Raw genomic sequence first — 22,081 nt, 5'->3', positions numbered from 1 at the left:
TGTAAATAGAATTTTGTATAAGTGTATAAGCATCAAATAACATGGGTACCTGGGGGAAAGCCTGGGGGGTAAAGGCAGTCAGGGGTGTGATGCTGATCACATCACCCCCACTCACGACCGGATCAAGAAAGTGTGGGGCGTTACCCCCACACCCCCTATACGCCTTCATGGCGTGGTGCTAAGCACAGGGGAGCACTTTACCTTTACAAGTGTAAATTAGAGTTTTAGGATTTTCATTCTTTTAACAAAAATTTCACATGGTAGTTGTACAATTATCCAAAGCTGTTTGTCAAAGTTTAAGTCGCCTTCATAATCAGGAACTTCACTTACAGTTTAAAGTAGGACTAGAACTACTGTTCAATGTGCCTCCACTGGGAATTACATACAGAATCCCTTGATTACAAGGTGACAGTGTTAGCCACTACACAAACAGGGAGGCCAGGTTTAACTATCACTTTCTGCCTTTTAAAATTAAGTTCCGACAGTGAAAGTGATTGAGGAATAATAATAATAAATAACTAACGATAGTATATACATCCTCAGTTGGGAACAAATTTTCAAAATATGCAGCATAGGAAAGAAAATCCAAAGGAAATTCCCTGGGTTTGCCCTTCCAATACGAATACTGTTAGTGACTGAAGTTGTACTCCTTCGTGCAACAATACCTGCAATAAATCCACACCCAAGAACTAAAGAAAAGACAAGGCGAATGGTCGGAGAACATTACCAAAAATAATGAGCAATCAAGCAACATTTTTACTAGGGTTGAGCCGATACCACTTTGAACCGATGCTGATATTCGAACCAATTCCCACAGATACCGATGCCCTGAACCGATTCCCACTAATACCAATACCGGTACTTGAAAATTTGAAGTTGGTTGGTGGATTTGGTGTTTAAAGTCCACTTTATGCACAGAAAGGTTAATCGGGACTAGACCTACAGTTTAAAGTGGGATCCGAACCACTATGTGCCTCCACCGGGTATCGAACCCAGGACCCCTTCATTACAAGGCAGCGATGCTGCCACTGTGCCATCGGGGAGGCTATAAAAAAATGAAAGTAGTTTAAAATACTGGTTAATATTTTTGTGTAATCATTCCATTCTAATAATCAATTTACCAACACTTTTGCTTCAAAAAATAATCAAGAATTACACCACATTATTAAATTACACATCATGTTATTACAAAATTCAATTGTTTCACTTAAAACTGGCGCAAAAAACAAAACAAAAAAAAAACCACTTCAACACTGTCACAGGGCATTTTTGCGGAGTCCGATAACGACCAAAATGACGGAAAAATATCAGCCGGTATTGATAAATAAATTTCAACCGATACTTTCTGATACTGATATCACTGGCATCAGCCGATACTGATACATCGGCTCAGCCTTACTTCTGCCCATGGTTTTGCCACGACACGTATATGTGCTACGTGGATTATTTATTTGAAAGAAAGAAACAAGGCCAAGTGGTGTAAAATATCATGAAATATATTTCAAATCACAAACAACAACCAAAAGACACTGCAACTGTGTGTGCAAAACATCACATCACTCTTTTGCATATAAAAAATATACAAAAATAATGTCATTCTTGTGATCAAATACTGTACATATACATCTTTGCCCTACATAACTGCATCACACATGTTACCCACACTAAAAACAACAAGAGTTATCTCTCTTAGCGGCCCCAGAAAACAAAACCTAGAATGATAGCAATAACTGCAACAATAGCTGCCAGTGCCAACGCAAGAAGCGTTTGAGTCTCTTTGGAAACTTCTTCGCCAAGTTCTCCCTCATGTTTGCTGTCCAGGTTTTCAAAGTATGCAGGATCTGAGGGATAACAACATAAATTATCACTCTCTTTATGCAGCTGTACACATCAATAATAAATATTGTCATGAATAAGTGCTCAAAAGTTGTATCGATGCTCTAGCTAGAAACATATATCAAAATATTACTTACATTAAATTTCGTATTTCACATTGCACAATGGATTTCTGATTAATTTCGAAGGCTCACTGCCTTCATTTAATAAGGATACAGGGTCTGGAGCGGAGATGGTAGCGCCTCCATCTCTCCGATGAATATATCAAAATACTTACAGTATATTTCATTTAATGAACTTTATACAGCTTGAAGTTATCATATTAGATCCAGATATATTCATATTATACTTCCTAGTAGGGATGGGACAAATTGGAACTGTACTGGTATTGTGAGGTGTAGACATATCAGTAAAATTCCCAATAGTTTTACTAACATGATATATCTACAAATAGCCTGTAATTTATTGCAAAATTCTGTCATTTTATTTTTACAAGGTATGTACTGAAAGTAACGAGCCATAATATTACTCAAAGTCAGGCGAGATATACATAATTTAGATAAATAGTTAATTGTGGAGTGTGTTGGAATGTTCCCAGTGTCCATATTTAATAGAATAAGATAAAAATTTGAACACAAATGGATTTATTTCCTCTGTGAAAATAGTAATTATCAAGGAAACAATAGCAAAAGTGTGGCACTGTTTTGGCAATAGCAAAGCTTTATATTTATAATTACTGACATTTGAACACTGAGGGTAAATAGGTTCCATTTCATGTTGGAGCCTTGGAAAGAGCAACATGATAGCATATCTTACTTTTTAAATAATTTTCTGAGAAAAAATGCATTTGTGAAAAATTAATGATCAAGATCTTGCAAGGAAGGCATCAGGTACATGTTTATTTTTGACAGTTTCCGTTTATTACAGTATAAATATGGAGCTCACAGTGATCAAGGTTCAATCCTTTACACAGTAGAAAAAAAAGTAAAAAAAAAGTAAAGTGTTCCCCTGTGCATAGCACCACGCCATGAAGGCGTATAGGGGGTGTGGGGGTAACGCCCCACACTTTCTTGATCCGGTCGTGAGTGGGGGTGATGTGATAAGCATCACGCCCCTGACCGCCTTTACACCCCAGGGTTTCCCCCAGGTACCCATGTTATTCGAAGCTGGGTGGGTGCCGGGGCTGCTTCCACCGTTAGAAAAGTTCCCGGATTTGAACCGGCCGGGGATCGAACCCGGGACCTTGAGCATGGTAGTCAGACGCGTTACCGACTGAGCCACCGCGGCCACACTTTACACAGTAGAAGGATATTTTATTTTCAACTTACCTGCAGGAACTTCTACCTTATCCTCAACTTGATTTACATCCACCGTCAGGTCAAGCAGATCCTGCAAGGAAATCAGTGCCTCCACAGGTCCCTCTCCAGGGAACAGGTAATCAGAGAAGGCAACATGGCAATGTGGTAGGGGTACTAGAACTCTCCGTGGAGGCTCATGTAGTGTGTAATGATCTGCTGGAAAAATTACAGTGAAATAAATTAATATTTATATCTTTGCGGACTGTATACCACATTTCTTCATGTATAATGTAAAGTTTTTTCCAAAATTTTTGTCCCACAAAAAAAAATATGGTGCATATTAGGCACGGAATAATTTTGGCAGCCAACATGAAACCATACATGTTTTCACTATGCCACTTCATATAACACGTTTATATCAATAGTGACAAATACAAATTACCAGGTTGGATTTCTTTAGTAATAATAACTTTTAAAAAAACAACTACAAAAGTGAAATGGCCATTGCCCATAATTTTTCACTTTGTAACGGAACGTTTTTGCAGCACTAAGTAACACAGCGCCATTCTGGCAGACTTCAAACATGCAACTCCTGTTACATGGGATGTGTACATGTGGTATTTGTTGGGCGAGAAATAATATAATGTAACTTCCTGAGCACAGCAAATCCAACATAATTTTGTTCTTCCTCTTCTACTACAGAATAAACAGGAGAGAAAGCTTTGGGATGCTAAACACAGTGGTGACTCACTGTATACACAAGACAATATTCTCCTCTTGGTCCATGCCGGCCCTGTGGCACAGTGTTAGCACATCGTGCTATGATGCCAGGGGTCCCGGGTTCGAATCCAGGTATGGGCATGGATGTTTGTGAGTGTCCATTCATCAATTTCATCATGTCATCCAACACTCATTCTCATCTTCACAAATTAGCCAAAGTGGCATAAAAAGTGAAGTAAAATAAAGCAAATCAATCGATCCTCTTGGTCCACATAGCCAACAGGTGACTCATTGAATAGGTATGATGTCATTTACTCTTGATTGGCATAGCAATAGCTTTATGACCTACAACTAAGCAATTTCTTGAACCTGAATTGTACTGCGCATTATATACGAGATATAATTGCTTGTCGCTTTTCCCCATCAAAAACCAGAGTACACATTATACATGTGTAAATATGGTATGTAACAAATTCATTACACTGATAAAAACTGTGTATATGCAATGACTAGCTCTTGATAAGATAACGTTATACATGAGTTAAAAAAAAAAAGGTTTAGCTACTGCAAGTTCAATTTTCATTTACATGATTAATTCTATAAATAAATACTGTTCTGACATCCAGTGAATATTAAGTAAATAGCAAGATTAATTTTACAATACAATTTTTGGAAGTTCTGAAAAAGAAATAACAGTCAAGTTTCACTTGTGTTACTGAGCTGAAATGATGAAAAAAACAAGTTGTCCAAGTTGATTTCATCTCACTACATGTAGAAAGTGCAAAAGAACCAATAATCCGAATTGTTGTCACTAATGCATTAAATATTCACTGTTTAAAATTATTGAAAAAGTGAGACAAAATCAACTTGACAACGAAGATATATATACACCGTGTCCATAAATATACTGCCATACTTTAAAGTGGTATTACGTCGTTTTGGATAATCGTATTTAAATGAAATTGGTGACATTTGAAAGAAAAACTAAAATATTTTTGTGCATGTCAACAATGGACACCAATATCAGCAATGGACAACAATGAACAAGATCAAACATAGAAACTGAAATAAATTCACTCCTGACAACAATGGATGATGCAGGTTCATTGTTGGATATTTAGCAGGCAGGCAGGTTTCATGTGAATGTTTTCCTTTAAAATTGTGTTGTTATTACAGAAGATTTAAGAACGTAGTTGGTGTGTTTTAGAATATCATTTCACGCAGTGTTTGGTAGAAGGTTCAGCGTGCTTATAGGCGAAAGTTTCAAAATCAGGCTCCTTCACACACGTCAATTTTGAAGTGGTACCGGGATTTTGTGGATCGTGGCTGCATATGTCATCAAAGGAAAGGCCATTCAGGGAGACCATCTGTTAATGTGGGAATTGTGGAACAATGAGCGGCTTCCAGGAAGATGGATTGGACGTGCAGGAAATGATGATAATGTCTTCTACAATTGGCCGCCGAGGTCACCTGACTTGTAGGTCTGTGACTTTTTTTTATGGGGTTACATAAAAGATTGTGTCTATGTACCACCATTGCCTCAAAACCTGCAAGAACTGCAAATTCGCATCACTTCTGCAATCCAGTCCATCCCTGTGGTTATGTTGGAGTGTGTGTGGCATGAATGGGAATATCGCCTTGATGTCTGCAGGGCCACTCGTGGGGGCCACATTCAATGTCTATGAGTTGTAAAATAAAATATTTGAGTTTTTCTTTCAAATGTCACCAATTTCATTTAAATACGATTATCCAAAGCGACGTAATACCACTTTAAAGTATGACAGTATATTTATGGACACACTGTATATAAAATTGTCTCAGCTCAGTAACACAAGTGAAACTTGACTATTACAAATAAACAAGTGAGGTATGCGCACATATTGCAAAAATTAACTGAAGAAACAAATAGAAGTAGAAAAATATTTCTTGATTTTGCATTTGTTCAATAAATAAGTAATGGTGTATTTTAATTCAAAAGAAAATTGTATTTAACCCTTAGATGATGGTGGGCAATTTCTCCAGTTTTGTTTTCAAGCTGGAAATTACAAATTCACCAAGATTTGAATAATATTTTTTGTTTTACTACAAATGCTAGAGTTACAAATGATACCTTGTTTTGTTCAATAAAGATTATGCTATAACCCTATAGTCCAAAAAGCTTAATTCTCCTTTACTAAATAGAAGAAGATAGTAAAAGGAAGTTCTTCTTAAAGAAATTTTAATTTCGTTGGGCCCTCACAGAAGCAATGCCAGGACTTGAGGGTTCAAACCATACCTGTGTATTGCGCACTTGCTGCTATCTTTTGTAGAAAATACTTTTTTTTTTTTTGTTTGGTGGGAAATTAAAAAAATCCAATTTTTTTTAAATCTCAGATACTATGAATGCTAGAGTTAAAAATTATATTTAATTTTCTTCAGTTATGGTCAAAGAAACCTACTTTTCATTTATCAAGTATTTTCATTTATCAAGTAGAAGAATAAGAAAAAAGTTTAAAAAAACACATTTTTATGCAATTCGAACCATTTTAATGCATTGGAACCTCAAATTTACATCTTTCAGTTGACCAAGATAAAAACTTAAAATGAGGAAAATAAAATCCAAGAAAATTTTATAACAGAACCATGAAGATTGTATGCATAATGCAAGAAAATATACAACATAATATTGTAGTTCCACTGAATTATTATGAACAGGGTTCCAATCCCCTCAAAATTAAAAAAAAAAAATATTTTAAGTTTACAAATGGAAGTTGTTAAAATTTCAAAAGATCAGAAAATAAACTTCTTTGTAGGAAATCCAAGTACATGAAAAGTTTACTAAGAGCAAACACACTAAGCGACTTCTTATCACAAGTACCCCCTTACATTTTGGGCTATGAATTTTAACCTGATTTCAGGGTTGCTATGATTCTTTGATTATGAAATTTATGAATGTTTATCATCATGATTTTTGCATTTGAACCTTGTGATTTTCTATTAAATATATAATCCGTTAATTATTAAGAATATTCCCCTTCACAACTTTTTTTTAGCAAATTTCATTCTGCACAAACAAGAACACGTGAAAATTCGAAGAGTAAAATGTAAGGTAACAGAGGTACATTATTTCACCATAACAGATCTCCACAATATAAAAACAACAGAAAAAGTTCATTTTATGACGGATTTATAGTTTCATAGAAAATGCTGTTTTCTTGCTTACATTTATAAGTATTCAGCATCTGGAGAAATTTTTTTGCATATAGGAATTTTATAGGAAATGCCAACAAGACTAAGATCTAAAAAATAATAGACGATAGCCTCATCTTCACCAACTTTTCTGGTAATTACGATCATATTGTCAATGTACTTTAGTTATCAATCAGATATCTGGACTGCAAATTTTACTTTGATGTCCTTTCTAATATCTACTATTATAAAAGTGAAAATTTATTGAAGAAATTTGAAGGAATCATAATTTTGTACAAGACTGAGAATCATAAGAACGAAAGAAACAAGTTTCTAAAATTAATCTTTTTTGGGAGTGGAATCACAACAACCGAACCCAGAAGTGGAAGTGAACTGCTTGATCATTTTGCAACTTTTTCTCTTGCAGACTCCAAAATGCACATAAATTCTACACGACAAGCTAAATTCCCTGACATTTCCCTTTTTTCCAGGTTTACCAGATGCATAGCAACCCTGTTATTTGCTAACAAATTTTAGTAAATGCTACAGTTGAAATAAAATAACTTGAAATAACAAATACTGTACACTGAACTGCTTCATACGAGGACGTATCAAAAAGTTTCGAGACTAGTTCTGTAACATGCCAACAGATGGCATTGCAAGGCTGCACGCACAGGCACAGGGAGCACCAACCTTCATAAGTCAGTGTGCCAAGAGACATCGACCTGTGTACATCATGAGCTGTGCAGCTGGTGGTCTTCTGACCACGTGCGTTGCCACGTCTGCGATTTCATCATGGACAGCAAGTTAGAACAACGAGCGAACGTGGAATTCTGTGTGAAACTGGGCACACAGAGACGCTTGACATGATTCGGCAAGTGTATGACGATGCTGCAATTAGTCGTTCGAGGTGTTTTGAGTGGCGGACGAGCTTCAAGAGTGGAAGAACATCACTGGAAGACGACGAGAGATAAGGATGACCTTCAACAAGCACAACACCAGAAAATGTCGAAACCATTCGGCAACTTGTGCATGAGGATCATCGGAGAACAATCCACAACATTGCTGCCATTGTCGGTGTGTATACGGAACAGTGCAGGCAATCCTCACGTGTGATTTGAACATGCGCCGTGTTGCTGCCAAGTTCGTCCCCAGGCTGCAGACTCAGGAGCAGAAGGAACACCGCGTTCAAGTCTGTCAACCCCGTCAGCGTGCCGTCTTCCAGTGATGTTCTTCCACTCTCAAAGCGCGTGTGTCTCTGTGGAGGATTTGCCCAGTTTCACACAGAATTTCACGTTTCCTCTGTTCTAACTTGCTGTCCGTGATGAAAGCGCAGACATGGTAACGCACGTGGTCAGAAGAGCACCAGCTGCACAGCTCACGATGTACACATGACGATGTCTCTTGGCACACTGCCTTATGAAGGTTGGTGCTCCCTGTGCCTGTGCATGCAGCCTTGCGCTGCCATCTGTTGGCGTATTACAGAACTAGTCTCGAAACTTTTTGATACATCCTCGTACACATGTTGAGTAACAAAAACAGCAAAGTTTCATCTATGTGCTCATGTTTCTTTCTGTACACTAACCTTCAGCACCACTGTGTTCCTCTTCAATAAGCGAATCCCAGTGCATTTCTAGCCGGGATGCCAGCGACCTTATCACATCCTCCTTTACAGCCTGGAACAAAATATACACAACATTATTATGTTGATTGCATTAACGCATTTTACATGTTTCCAATTCACACTTAATGATGTTAATGTGTGTTTTTTAGGGGGAAAAAACCTCTACTCACATTTGCCTCTCACAACAGAGAATATGATTATGCCTTCATATTAATAAAAATAATATAATGACAATGTTTGCAATAAGTTAAAGGCTGTTATAGAAATATCAGATCAGTAACATTATTCCTCTACCAATTTTTCTCCCAATCATTGGGAAAACACTAAAAATAATTTCAGGATAAGTTATTTTGTGCTTATTTATCTAATCTATATAAAAAAAATACAACAAAATCTGAGAAAGGACATGTATACTTGAATAGGTGTTTGGAATAGAAGGTCACTCATGGTATGTTTATAAAAAAAAAGACAATTTCTTAACCTCTTTTAATGAAAACTTAATTTCTCACTCTTCTGATACCCATCTTCTACAACATGGTAACATAGTAGTAAGTCAAGAATTGGTAAAACTAAAGACCTATTTTCACACCCTGGTTCATGTATCAATCAAGTAAAAGCACATTCCAGAAATAAAACTTAAAAATAAAAAATCCATTACATATGACTACTCTACTCTCTATCATTCTTATTGTAAACACCTCAAACAAGGTACCACGAGAAGCTGTAAGGTTATATTAACATGGGAATACAGTACCACAACAGTTTCCCTAACAGTTGCCCTTTCATGAAGAAATACTCTGCTAGCCACATTGCCAAGGAAACTCATTTCTCCATTGCAATCCAGAGTTTCAACTTCTGGTAATTCATTCCCCTGAAAGAAAAAATGAAAGTAGTAAGCAAATTTCAATTGCAAATGAATTCAAATGACCAATCAGCACATACTACAAACATCTCAAATGATACACTTATCAAATTCTGCCCATGCTTGTACAGACACGTGCTGGGTTGTAATAACCCCATTAAAAATCTATAGGGTTTTTACAACCCAGAAGTGTTCATGAATGTTCAATCAATAAAAGCAAATTACTTTGAAAATCTATAGATTTTGGAAGAAAACATTACACTGCATTACAGCCTCTGGCACCACAAAATTTGTAAATTCATTTAGGTAATAATCACAATATTTTTCAATGTTTTTTGTTAAGATCAGTTTTATCCAGAAACTCTGTTGCACAATCAAAAACTACATGGAAATGTTTGCAAAATTCCCCAATTTATTCATGAGGAATACTTTTTCCTGATAATGGCAACAACATACACAATCTGGTGATGAAGAAACCATCCAATAAGCATTGCCCTAAACCAAGTTCCATGAATATAGTACTGTGCACAGAAGTCTCATATCAAATTTACTACACTGAAATTCAACTTGCAGACTAATGAGGAAGCACCTGTAAATGGTTCGCACACCTTTTTATTTGTCAAAGGTATGTAGACATTTTTGGAAACTGGTGAGCAATCTGGCAAATAGATATTCGGGGTGTCTATATAGGTAAAAAACCCTCTCTTCTCCAGGTTTTCCAAACCTAGAATGTAAATATTCCAGACAAAACCATTAGGGTAGATCAGCATGTCTGGAAGCAGGTCCCTAAATTTTGACTAAAAACACACACACACTTAAAATCCCACTTAACGAAGTTTTACAATATGAATTTCACATGTAAAAGTAATCACGTAAAGAATGAATGAATGAATGAATTAATTAAAATGTTCGGGTGTGTCGGCACTTCATGCCATTTTGCACCCTTCAATATATTCGTGAAAATATACCCTTACATAAAATTCTGACTTACAAAATTAAAACAAGGGGTGTAAAAAGCCCCTTGGGAAAAAAGTAGATGTGCAAGGTTGTAAAAAGACCTACACGACACAAACACAACACATTAAAAAGTCAGAATATGCTAAAAGCTTCCTCACAGACGGTGGGAGAGGCGAGTGATTCGCAAAAATCTAAAGACATTTGATAAAGTGCCCAATAGGAATGACAAACAGCTGGGAAGATTAAAAGTCTGTCTGAGGAAAGCAAAATCAGCACATTCAACAAGAATATGCCGAACACAAAAAACAACATTCCAAAAACGACACATCAGAGGGTCCAGCCCTTGCAGCAAGTGACCATGTGTTAGACAGCTTCGTCCAATATGCATTCTGGTAAGAAGAACTACTTCTCGACGAGAAGGACGGGACAAGGAACGCCATGCACCTATCATGGGCTTGATATTGTGAAGTTTGTTCCCCGTTATTGCATCCCACTCTTCCTGCCAAGTGTCAAAAAGGCAACAATGAAACACATTCCGCAGGTCACTAGCTGGCAGCAGGTGGGCGAAAAAGTCGCCATCTGCATCGGTAGACTTCGCAGCAGTATCGGCTGCTTTGTTTCTCTGTATGCACACATGACTAGGGGCCCAAGAGAAGTGGACATTAGCACTGGCACATAAAGACACGAGCCGTTGGAAGATATGCTGCATGACTGGATGCCAGGAATTTGGCAATTCGTGTCTGAAGCACGCTGGCCGAATCACTGCACACAAGGACTTTCTTCAAACCATTGACATCAGCAAAATCCAGTGTCTTGAGGATGGCAATCAACTCTGCCGTATAGATAGAACAGGCAGGATGTAACGAATAACTAGAACTTTGAGAGTCGACGATGAAGGCACAACCAACTGATTCAGCTGTCTTGGACCCATCCGTATAAAGCACGTTAAAATTGGGGTACTGCACACGAAGCTCTAAAAATCATTGTTGGTATACAACCATTGGTGTTTCTGACTTTGGGAGAGCAGTCCGAGACAAATTGATGGAAGGTGCAGGGAAGTCCCATGATGGGAGAGGCAAAAGGAGCGGAGAAACCCCAGGAAGATCACTGTCAACACCAAGTGTTGACAGGATCTCATCTGCACACACACACTGAATGGTCGTATGGCACTAAGATGTAGCCGGTACCTAGCCAGCCTTCTCTCATATGAGACGGTATGATGTGAAGGATCGAGGGCATCAACCAAAGATGGAGGAAGTAGTTTACTATCAGCTGCTTTCTCCGTAGAGATAGCAACGGCTCAGATGCCTCTACTTACAAAATGGTGACCGGACTGATATGGAAAGCACCAGAACACGCACAAATACCAGCATAGTAGACGGTGTCTAGGATGCGAAGCCTAGATGGGGAAACGGACGAATACACAACACATCCATAATCCAGCTTCGACCTAATAAATGAACGGTACAGGTAGAGCAGTACCGTCCTATCAGCACCACAAGAAGTATGAGATAAAATGTATAAAAGGTTGAGTACTCGGAGACAAGAGAATTTAACTGGTGAAAGTGAGATAGCCAGGTTAGTTTCCTATCGAAAATGAGGCCGAGAAATCGAACTTCATTCACGAATCCCAGGGGTGTTTTCCCCATGTACAGGTCAGGGTCGTGATGGCAAGCACGTTGACGACAGAAATGAATGCACACGGACTTCTCGGATGAAAAGCTGAAACCAGGGAGGACCACTCAACCAAACAGATTAGAGTCAGTTGGAGCTAAAGAGAAGCTGACATGAGGTTTCGTGAGCAGCAAAAGATGGTTAAGTTGTCCACATACAGTAGACCATGTACAGGGGCATGAATGTTGCTCATGACACTGTTCACCGCTACGGCAAACAGAGTCACACTTGGCACGCTGCCTTACAGAATGCCATTTTCGTGCATATGAGGATCCGAAAAGGAGTTCCCTAAAACGTTCGCAGAAAAATCAGTAACATAGGAAGTTTCAAATAACAAATAAAGTACACCATGTGGCCACGAATACCCCATGAGTGGAGCTGCTTAAGAATACCAAATCACCATGTTGCGTCATAGGCCTTTTGGAGGTCGAAGAAAACTGCAATTAAGTGTTCCTTGTTCAAGAAAGCATCCTGAACATGCATTTCTAGCTGAACCGTACAGTGTAGAATAGTTGGACCGAAACCCACGTGGAAAGTTATTAATAAAGGAGTTCTCCAAGAAACAGGCGAGAGACTTATGGATAGCTTGCACACACAGCTAATTAAGGCGATAACCCTTTAACTAGAATCTTTGATACGTTCTTTGCCTGGTTTCAGGAAAGTAACATTAATTGTCTCCTTCCAGGATACGGGGAATAGATCCTCCAACCAAAGCCTGTTGAACACAGTGAGAAGGAAACTCTTCGATCTACTGGAAAAGTGATGAAGCATTTCGTAGTGGATCCTGTTCACTCCGGGAGCTGTATTCTTACAATCTCGAAGTGCCTGATCAACTCCCATTCAGTGAATGGAGAGTTGTAGGGCTCTGTGTTATGACTTCTGAAAGCCAGAGCACGTCATACCTCTCGTTCCTTCTCACGACGGAAACGTGGTTTGTAATTGTCCAAGCTGGAAGCATCAGAAAACTGCATTGCCAGAATATTCACTATGTCTTGATTTGGTGTACTCAGCACTCAGAGGAGTGGATGCAACCTCCTGGATGTGATGTACTTTAGTTCAAACAGCTTTCGGCGAAGCTTGCTTTGTCAGAGAAGACAGGCAAGACAGAGAAGACGCAGCATGCCTTCTTGCCAATAATCATTCTCACAGAGATCATAGTAGGGTGACAAGCTGGCCAAAACTTGTCACCTCGTGGGAACGTCACCGCCACAAGTTGGTTTGATTGATTTATTGTTTTTAAGTCCACTTTATGCACAGTAAGGCTAATTGGGACTGGACCTACAGTTTAAAGTGGGATCCGAACCACTTGTGCCTCCACCGGGTATCGAATCCGAGACCCCTTGATTACAAGGCGACGACGCTACCACTGCGCCATCGGGGACGCACCGCCACAAGTTGGAACACTATTTTTCTGAAAGAGGTCTTCAAGGAGAGTAAAAAAAGTGATGTTGCCAACTTCACAACCTGGGATGGTGGTCGCCACATCGAATTCAAAATGGCAGCAGGTCAAATACACTTTGTTTACTATTTCTCATGATAGAATCATTTACTATGCTAATCAGATTTCCAAAACTGGTGCCATTTGAAAGAGAAAGCTCCAAAGAAGTATAAAATTACCATCAAATTAAGTTTTCTTGTTATCCCTTGAATATAGAAACAAAAACTTTTAAATACATGTATTTATCTTGCTCTGAAAATAGTATCTTTTCTTATAACATGGTAAATATCAATCAGATCGAAAATATGGTTATGGTAAAGAGTAAAGTGCAGTTTCTCATGATTATGCTGCAAGTTGTTGGATGATGTTATCTTTCTTAGTTCCGAAGTTATGAATCAAAACATATTTGTCGGTGTTGTATTATAATGCAGATTTTACACTTGACATTTCAGACTCTCCTGTTCAGTTTACCAAGATATAACTAAGAAGACAAATAATTTTCATGTACATTTGAATATATGTTTCATTCATAAGGTTTGCAGTTTTTTAGATGTTATTACTTTAAATTGATGTGCGAGGGGTGTTCAAAAAGTGAAGTTACCAATTTTCTATTCCAAAGTTAAGCAAGGTACCATATAGCTACAAGTGAATCTGAAATATGCACACTCTCAGGATATTTTCTGATCTGACTGCTTTGTTGAAATAAATATGGCAGACAGTAATGACACTTTGAAGGTAGATGTTCTAAAAAGTTTATTAAGAGAGTTGTTACAATAAATCCATGCTTCTCGCAAATAAAAATATAGTTTCCTCAACTGCAAAAAACAATCTTGGAAAGCTAGTGCTTTTAAATATATATTTCAAATAGAATGAACAAGTGCTTTCAATAAAATTTAAGTATGTACTATTATTGTTTTATTTCTGGTAATTGGCCTACAAATTATTAAATAAGAAATTGAAATAAGAACATAATGCAATGTTTACTTTAATTTCTTCCGGAATCTTTGTTGCATACAATTTTTTATTTTTTTTATTTTATTTTTTCACAGAAATATAAATTAAAATCATCTACATGTGTTCAAAATGAATCTTCAGGCACAGCAAAGTCTCCAGATCCCAATCCTATTGAGGATCTGTGGGACCATTTGGAACAACGGGTCATGCAGAGAAATAGACATCTACAGAACCTCGCCGAACTTCGTGACCAGCTGATGATTTAGTGGTTTGCACTGGATGTAACCTACAACCACAGACTTGTCGAGTCCATGCCACAGCGAAGTGCTGCTATCATTTGCTCCAAGGGAAGGACAATCAACTGATCTCCTTTTGGGGTCTATTTTTTTTTTGTCCAGTGTGCTTAATTGGATTTGGATTAAGAGCATTTCTCCAAATAAGAGTTTGATAATTGGCTTGTGTTATGTGCAGTCTAAACACATCTTGGGTAGGAGGAAGTTGTTCTAAAAAACTTGTCCCCCTAACTTGTTGTATATACTCTAATATGACTTACAGTATCACAATCACTCAAGTTATGGAATCCTAATAACAACATAACCTGTGGCACAACATCCTGTGAGGGCCAGGGCCTAACTACCTGCCGCACTCCCACCTGGCAAGGTGGGAATCACCCAACCAGTAATGAAGTGAAGTGTGGTGAGCACGACGAACCCCCAGTCGATGTTGTAGGTTTTCTGTGACTGGGTTATGCTACTGATTTGTAGCTCCACAATTTTCTCACGAAGGTGGATGACCACCGGTGCCACACACAGGCGAAATCTTGTTGTTACGCTTCAACCAGAAAAACTCAATATGCTGACCAAGGCAGAAATGTATTTTATTATAAAACATAAACTTTACAAAACAAGAAGCTGTACTTTACTCTTTACGCTTACCATATTTTTGATCTGATCGATATTTACCATGTAATGAGACAAAATACAATTTCGAGAGAAAGAAAAATACATATATTTAAAAGTTTTATGTTTCTACATTCAAGGGATAAGAAGGAAACTTAGTTTGATGGTAATTTTATACTTCCTTGGAGCTTTATCTTTCAAATGGCACCAGTTTTGGAAATCTGAGTAGCATAGTAACAATTCTATCATGAAAAATAGTAAGCAAAGTGTATTTGGCCTGCTGCCATTTTGATTCCAATATGGCGACCACCATCCCAGGTTGCAAAGTTGGCAACATCACTTTTTTAACTCTCCATGATGACCTCTTTCAGAAAAATTGTGTTTCCGCTTGTGGCGGTGACATTCCTACGATATTCAGTTCTAGGCACATTTTCTAGAAAAAGTCACCCTACTATCAGTGTGAATGCTGCAAGAGATGGTATAAGCAAGGCTGGGACTGCAAAGGGATAAATCCAAAGCAGAGTACGAGCCTGAAGATGGACTGAAATATGTGGGAGTTCCATCATTTAACAACGCTAAACATGATGCCTTATGGAATTGATCTACAGTCTAACCCTGGGGTTCTGAACGGACAGAGTCCCACACAATGGTAAGAATTGAAATCGCCCAAAAGAACCACAGGAGAAGGAAGCTGTTTGCACATGGAAAGGAGGTCTTCAAAAGAGAATTGCTTCTTCCTCATGATATATACGCAACACACGGTTATTAGCTGTGGTAGACAGAGGCGTGGCGTGCATGTAGCCGGTGTTACCACAGGTAACAGCAAAATGTAAAGAATTAAAAAGTTGTTTCAATAAAATGACAACATTGTTAAATACGTTAATGAACCCCGTTGCCGTCGAGTAGATATTGCCTAGGACATTTTTTCTGCAGCCGACAGAAGCGAAGAGGGAGGCCGTTCCGCTACCCTGAAGAGGCAACAAGGGAGAAGAGGGCGCCAATGCAAGGAAAGAGCAGGGAAGGACTTCATGGGGTTATTCATATACCGGTTAAGGGGCCCTGTTGCCGTTCAGACCCACCGGAGCAGCCAGTGTTGTCACATCGGATTGACAGAAAAGAGCTAAATCCCGCCTAAATAGGAATACAATTTCTGCGAAGCAACTAGAGGTAGACTGCAGAGCCAAGACTGGATTAAACTACAACTGAAACCAGTTAGGTAATAGATGAAAATATAGTTCCTTGGTGTGATTCGTGATTTGGACAAACCTTGCTCCAAAATACTAAGTTAGCAACAGTAGTACGTACAGCTGGGTTTCCCTTCTACGAAGGAGCAGAGTTCTGTCGTCTGCTCAGTGCTCACCACACAAACGTCAAACTGACCCGAGAAAAGTGTGGTTCTTCTTCTTCCCCTTTGCAGCTCATTGCAAAGAAACGGAGACATGAAGAATTGACAAGGCTCTACCACCATAACTATTCTATGCTACCACTATTCATTGCATTTTCATGGTAACTGTCTCATGAGTGGTAGTTCTTTCTAGGAGTGTTTGTGGCTAAATCACTGTGCTGATTACAAAACAAGAACGAAATGAACAAATATCTAGCTCAAAGAAATGTTTTCTTAACGAAGAGTGGGGGGTTGTAATAACGTCTAGCAAGCATAAATGTCGTACTGATAGCCGGTAACACTTTTTAAAAAGTCACGCCATGCCACTGGTGGTAGATGAACCTGCACAGCAACAGTTTGCAAGGAGGTAGTGAGAAAGATTGGCGTCAAGTGGATGGAATTCCAAACACCCATTGCGACACCACCGTGTGCACAACGACCCTCAGGAAGCTTATTTGTATGGTAAAGGGTGTATCTGTTTCGCACTGCAGGTTGGTTTGAGCAAAATTGTATCTTGGAAACAAATGATGGCAGGGTCAAATTCATATATTAGTAGTTCCTCAATATGTGTGTGGAAACTGTTAAGGTTCCATTGAAGACAAGAAGCCATAGCTGTAAGTATTATAATTCTTTAGTTTTAGGATGGTAGGAGTTACCCTGACTAAAGAACTATGAGATTTCAGAAAATGTTCTCTCGTATACTTTACTGGTGACAGTTTCTTTGCAGAGGCACGAAGAGTTTATACAGGTTTGCTCACAGAAGGACGAGACACTTCAGGAAGCCGAGGTGTCTGAGTTGAGTCTTCGCTGGTTTGGACATCTACACTCTGTCGGTTTACAGCATTTGCAGTGGTAGTTGAAAAAGGCACTGGCAAGGTAGTGTAAATGCTTTTCTGCCACAACCATCTCTCGAATTTTCTTCTCTTGTTGGTAAGCAGGGCAGTCATGATGCCAGACTGGGTGTTTGCCCTTACAGTTGACACATTTAGACCCTGAAGGACAGGGCAAAATACCAAGATCGGCCTCACTGCACTTGCCACAGATGGCAGTGGTTGCTTTGCAGGAGGGCTGGGTATGTCCAAAATGCTGGCATTTAAAACACCGCATCAGGTTGGGAATGTACGACCGGTGACCAGACATTAAGGTTGTAATATCCAGCTCGTACTTTACTCGGTTGGTTGGTTGATTTGGTGTTTTAAGTCCACTTTATGCACAGTAAGGCTAACTGGGACTGGACCTACAGTTTAAAGTGGGATACAAACCACTTGTGCCTCCACCGGGTATTGAACCCGGGACCCCTTGATTACAAGGTGATGACACTACCATTGCGCCATCAGTACTTTACTCGGGAGAGTGGTCGTGTTGAAAGTAATACAACTCAGTATATCAAATTGAAGTGTAGTTCATCCTCAACAAATTAAAAGTTTTGCTTGGCCTATTTTTAATTCTTTTTTAATGTTCAAAACCCTAATTTTGCTGCTTTACTTCTCCCTTTTCTCTATAAATAAAAACTTCCTTAAAAACAAGGAACAATAACAAGGTTAAATATAGATAATACGAAAAGTATTTTACAAATTTGAATTATTTAAATGCCTTTCCTTTCTCCTTATTTTTGTTTGGGAAATTCCTCTCTTTGCTCCTACTAATTACACCCCACATCAACAACCATTCATTAATCATAGCACCATTGAAGGTGCAGAATACGGGTGTTTTTTTGTTTTTGTTTTTAAACCGAGTTGCTCATGTGCACGCAAGAGCTCTCTTTTCACAAACAGGGCTGCTATAATATATGTTATACTTTATTACCTGTTTTAGGAAACAAAAAGTACATATGTAGATACATCCATACTTGCCTCTGATACAAGCAGATCTATTGCTGTAACTTTAGGATCATCTTCCAGGTCTGACGGTAATGGTAATGGTGGGCTTCTGTTTGATATAAGTTTTGAAATGCGTTTCCCTTTTCCCTCTTTGCCTGAGAAAAGGTAGTCATCAAGATCTCGATACTCTCCTTCAATCAGGTACCTTGCAGATATCACTTGTTCGTACATAAGATTCAAGAGTTCCTGTAAACAATAACATACAAGGTTTAATAAAATTTGTTTTAAAAAGGTTGATTTATTTTATTTAATCAAGTCAGAAACACCAAATTAAATTTATGGATCATTTACATTAAAATTGTAACAGAATATCTAATTCATAATTGGGAAAAGAGAGACATGGTAGTATATAAATACAGAGAAATTAGTACTCACTTTATCCGTGAAACTGTTTTTTCTTCTTTGATCTATTAACATCAGAACGTCAGCAGCCGGAATTTTTCAAAAAGTAATGACCAGCAGTGAAACCATGAAACCTAATCCAGTGCACCAACAAATCTCTTCTGTCCTCTCCGAGTTTGGCAAATGGCTGAACACCAATGAAATTTGGTGTCTAAAATCTGACAAAACGAACCAGTTTGTAATTATGCACAAGGGCGATTATTCAAAGTAAAAGACAAACTAAACAGAGACTCGTACAGTGTTATCACAAAGGACCCCACAGACAAGTACAATACAAAAATGCAGTGAAATCTAGTGTCATTCTCAGTAAACAAGACCACAAATTCCTTTTCAACCCCCCACCCTTCACCTGCCATTGCCTATGGTATTCCCAAAACTCATAAACCTGGAATCCCCAAGTGCCTTATAATACCTGGCTTCAATCACCCCAAAGTCCACCTAACAAACTGGCTAAAAAACAAAATATCTCAGTTCAAGCACAAACTAACATATGTGTTCCGCAACAGTGTCGATGCTAAAAATCTGGTGACTTCAATAGTGCAAGCTGACAGTGCAAAATTAGCCAGCATTGATATAGTAGATATGTACATTTCAATCCCTATACACCTAGCGCTGCGTTCAGTTGAAAGAAAGCTGACAACAAACAGAATCCCTGCTCGTGAGGTACAAGAGACAACCAGGCTGTTGGAAGTTTGTCTAAAACACAACTACTTTCAGTTTGAGGATAAATTCTACAATCAATCCGAGGGCCTTGCGATGGGGGAATCCGCTATCAGCTCCTTTAGCCAACATCAACATGCACCTGGCTGAAAAAGAGATACTCCACACTCCAGAACTACGATACGTACATCTGATATGGAAGGTTCGCGGACGACACACTAGTCGTTTACAAAAAGACAGAACTCAACCTTCTAGTGAACAAGCTAAATAGCATCCACCCCAGGCTCAACTTCACCGTAGAACAAGAAAAACATGGTAAAATCAACTTCCTGGACATCACCATCAGCCGTGCACTTAACAAATCCACTGTCTACAGAAAACTGGCAGGCAACCAGTACATACATGCTCTCTCTAGCCATCACCCCCCAAGCAAAAAGCTAATGTGTGGCTGAACTTTTATCGAAGAGCCTTCTCCAACTGTTGCAGAGAAGAGGATCTACGAGAGGAGATAGCCACCATCACTGAAATAGCGCTGAAATATGGCTACACAAAAGCACAACTTTCCACTTGGTGCAGTAAAGTGGAAATACAGGTCAGACACCCTAACCAACCACAATCAACCCATCCGCAAGCAACTCAGCCACAATCAACCTTAGGTGGCCAATATAAATGGTTTGCCTTCCCCTACCATCCCACCACTTCCAACCGCATATCCAAAGAAAGCCCTTCTCCCATATGGCATCAAAGTAGTGCACAAACCCAATTCCAAAATAGCTGATAAACTGAACAAACACAAACAGTTCTTCCTCTCCCCCTTTGATAACCCAGGTGTATACGATGCAGAGTGTGAATGCAAGGCACATTACATTGGAAGGTCCATCAGATTTGTCAATGAAAGAATCAAACAGCACCTAACAGATGCGAAAAAAACCCAACTCACTATTGGTCTTGCTAAACATATCTAATACAATAGCCTTAAAATTCAAAAGGTTCAAGTCAAACACACTGCCCACACGCTCGTAGACACCAAAATCAAGGAAAAGCATGCCATAATGCACTTCCCGCACGAGCTAAACATCGATAGCGGACAAGCACACCACACTTGGATTCCCCTACTACAACAGTTACCGCCCGGAAATAGCAGACGACACAGACCCAGATGCACAGTTAACAACAGCACACCTAGCGGCAGCCGGAGATCTAGAAACAAAAGACGCACGCCAAGCAACAGTACAGCAAGTTCCAACGAGGATGGTGGCAGTGGCTATTGAAATTAATAGAACGAAGTAGAAAAAACAGTTTCGCAGATAAAGTGAGTACTAATTTCTCCGTATTAAGAATATCTAAGTTTGGGGTTATCACTAAACTTACCTGAAGTTGTTTCTTGATGGACTGCACGGATCTCTCGGGAGTTAATGGAATTAGAACATCCAGAGTGTATCTGCATTCCACTTGATTCCATCTTGTCGGGTTTGGCTGAAACTTCCAGTCAACTGGGCGAAATGAACTTAAAAGGTTGTCCAGTTCGAGAGACTTGCAAACTAATCTATTCCACGGCACGGAGAAAGGAAAAGAAATGTCAGCCACCACATAAATTCCATTAAAAGTTACGTAATTAATAAACTGTGTAATGTAAGACTGAAACAACAACACATTCAAATAAAAGCAACATTCCTAACCAATGGCTGTCAATATTAATGCTTGAACATTTCTCCACATAACATTAAAACATGTAATTAATACTACATGGCAACTTTAGCATGCTGATCTTGAGTTTTATTTTAACCCTCCTGTTAGGCACATATGTGACACATGTCACCCACTGCTATTCATTGATTGATTTAAATCTTTACATGTATACATACTGTATGTAAGTAGTCTTTCATCACACAAGAAACCAATACTGAATAGAAATGACACAATCACAAAAGTAAATATTACTTTATTCCTGATTTTGACATTAAACTTGAGTGATGCCATATGTTACCTGAATTTTTCTACAAACAAATTGTGGTTTGCTGTGATAGCAATGGCTGAAACAATTAATTTATATTCTGTTATATGATGTAAATACTACTGTCTAGACATATACCTTTAGATTGGTTCTAAACTTTACAATCTTTAGTTTGTGTGTGTGAGTTAATGTTATAGGAATGAAATCCAGCAAATTCTTCAACAACAATGAAGATTTGACATGCACAGTGGTTTATTCAGAATTTTTCATCTGAAAGGTGCAAGTTCATATTTAGGAGTAAATTTAGAGCCAAAATGGCAATAATTTGAATGTTTTTGAAAATTTTAGTGGGGTCTTGGGTGTGTGTGTGG

The 22,081-nt window shown here is 38.6% G+C and overlaps 1 protein-coding gene across 1 annotated transcript in view; it reads right to left on the bottom strand.

The window, feature by feature from the left end:
- Positions 1-1,475: 1,475 nt before the first annotated feature.
- Positions 1,476-22,081, bottom strand: part of LOC145991261 (protein odr-4 homolog) — a 40,334-nt gene continuing 19,728 nt past the window's right edge. Inside the window, exons 4-9 of the mRNA XM_083127230.1 lie at positions 21,128-21,302; positions 18,668-18,880; positions 9,401-9,517; positions 8,608-8,698; positions 3,165-3,350; positions 1,476-1,841 (exon numbers count right to left, since the gene is read on the bottom strand). Coding sequence (XP_082983356.1) covers positions 1,690-1,841; positions 3,165-3,350; positions 8,608-8,698; positions 9,401-9,517; positions 18,668-18,880; positions 21,128-21,302 — 934 coding nt within the window. The 3' untranslated portion in view covers positions 1,476-1,689. The remainder of the gene's footprint in view (positions 1,842-3,164; positions 3,351-8,607; positions 8,699-9,400; positions 9,518-18,667; positions 18,881-21,127; positions 21,303-22,081) is intronic.

This window comes from Lepisma saccharinum, chromosome 1 (assembly GCF_977018435.1).
Source record: "Lepisma saccharinum chromosome 1, izLepSacc3.1, whole genome shotgun sequence".
Taxonomy (NCBI): domain Eukaryota; kingdom Metazoa; phylum Arthropoda; class Insecta; order Zygentoma; family Lepismatidae; genus Lepisma; species Lepisma saccharinum.
The sequence above is the reverse complement of the archived record's forward strand: the minus strand, read 5'-3'. Positions and strand labels throughout refer to the sequence as shown.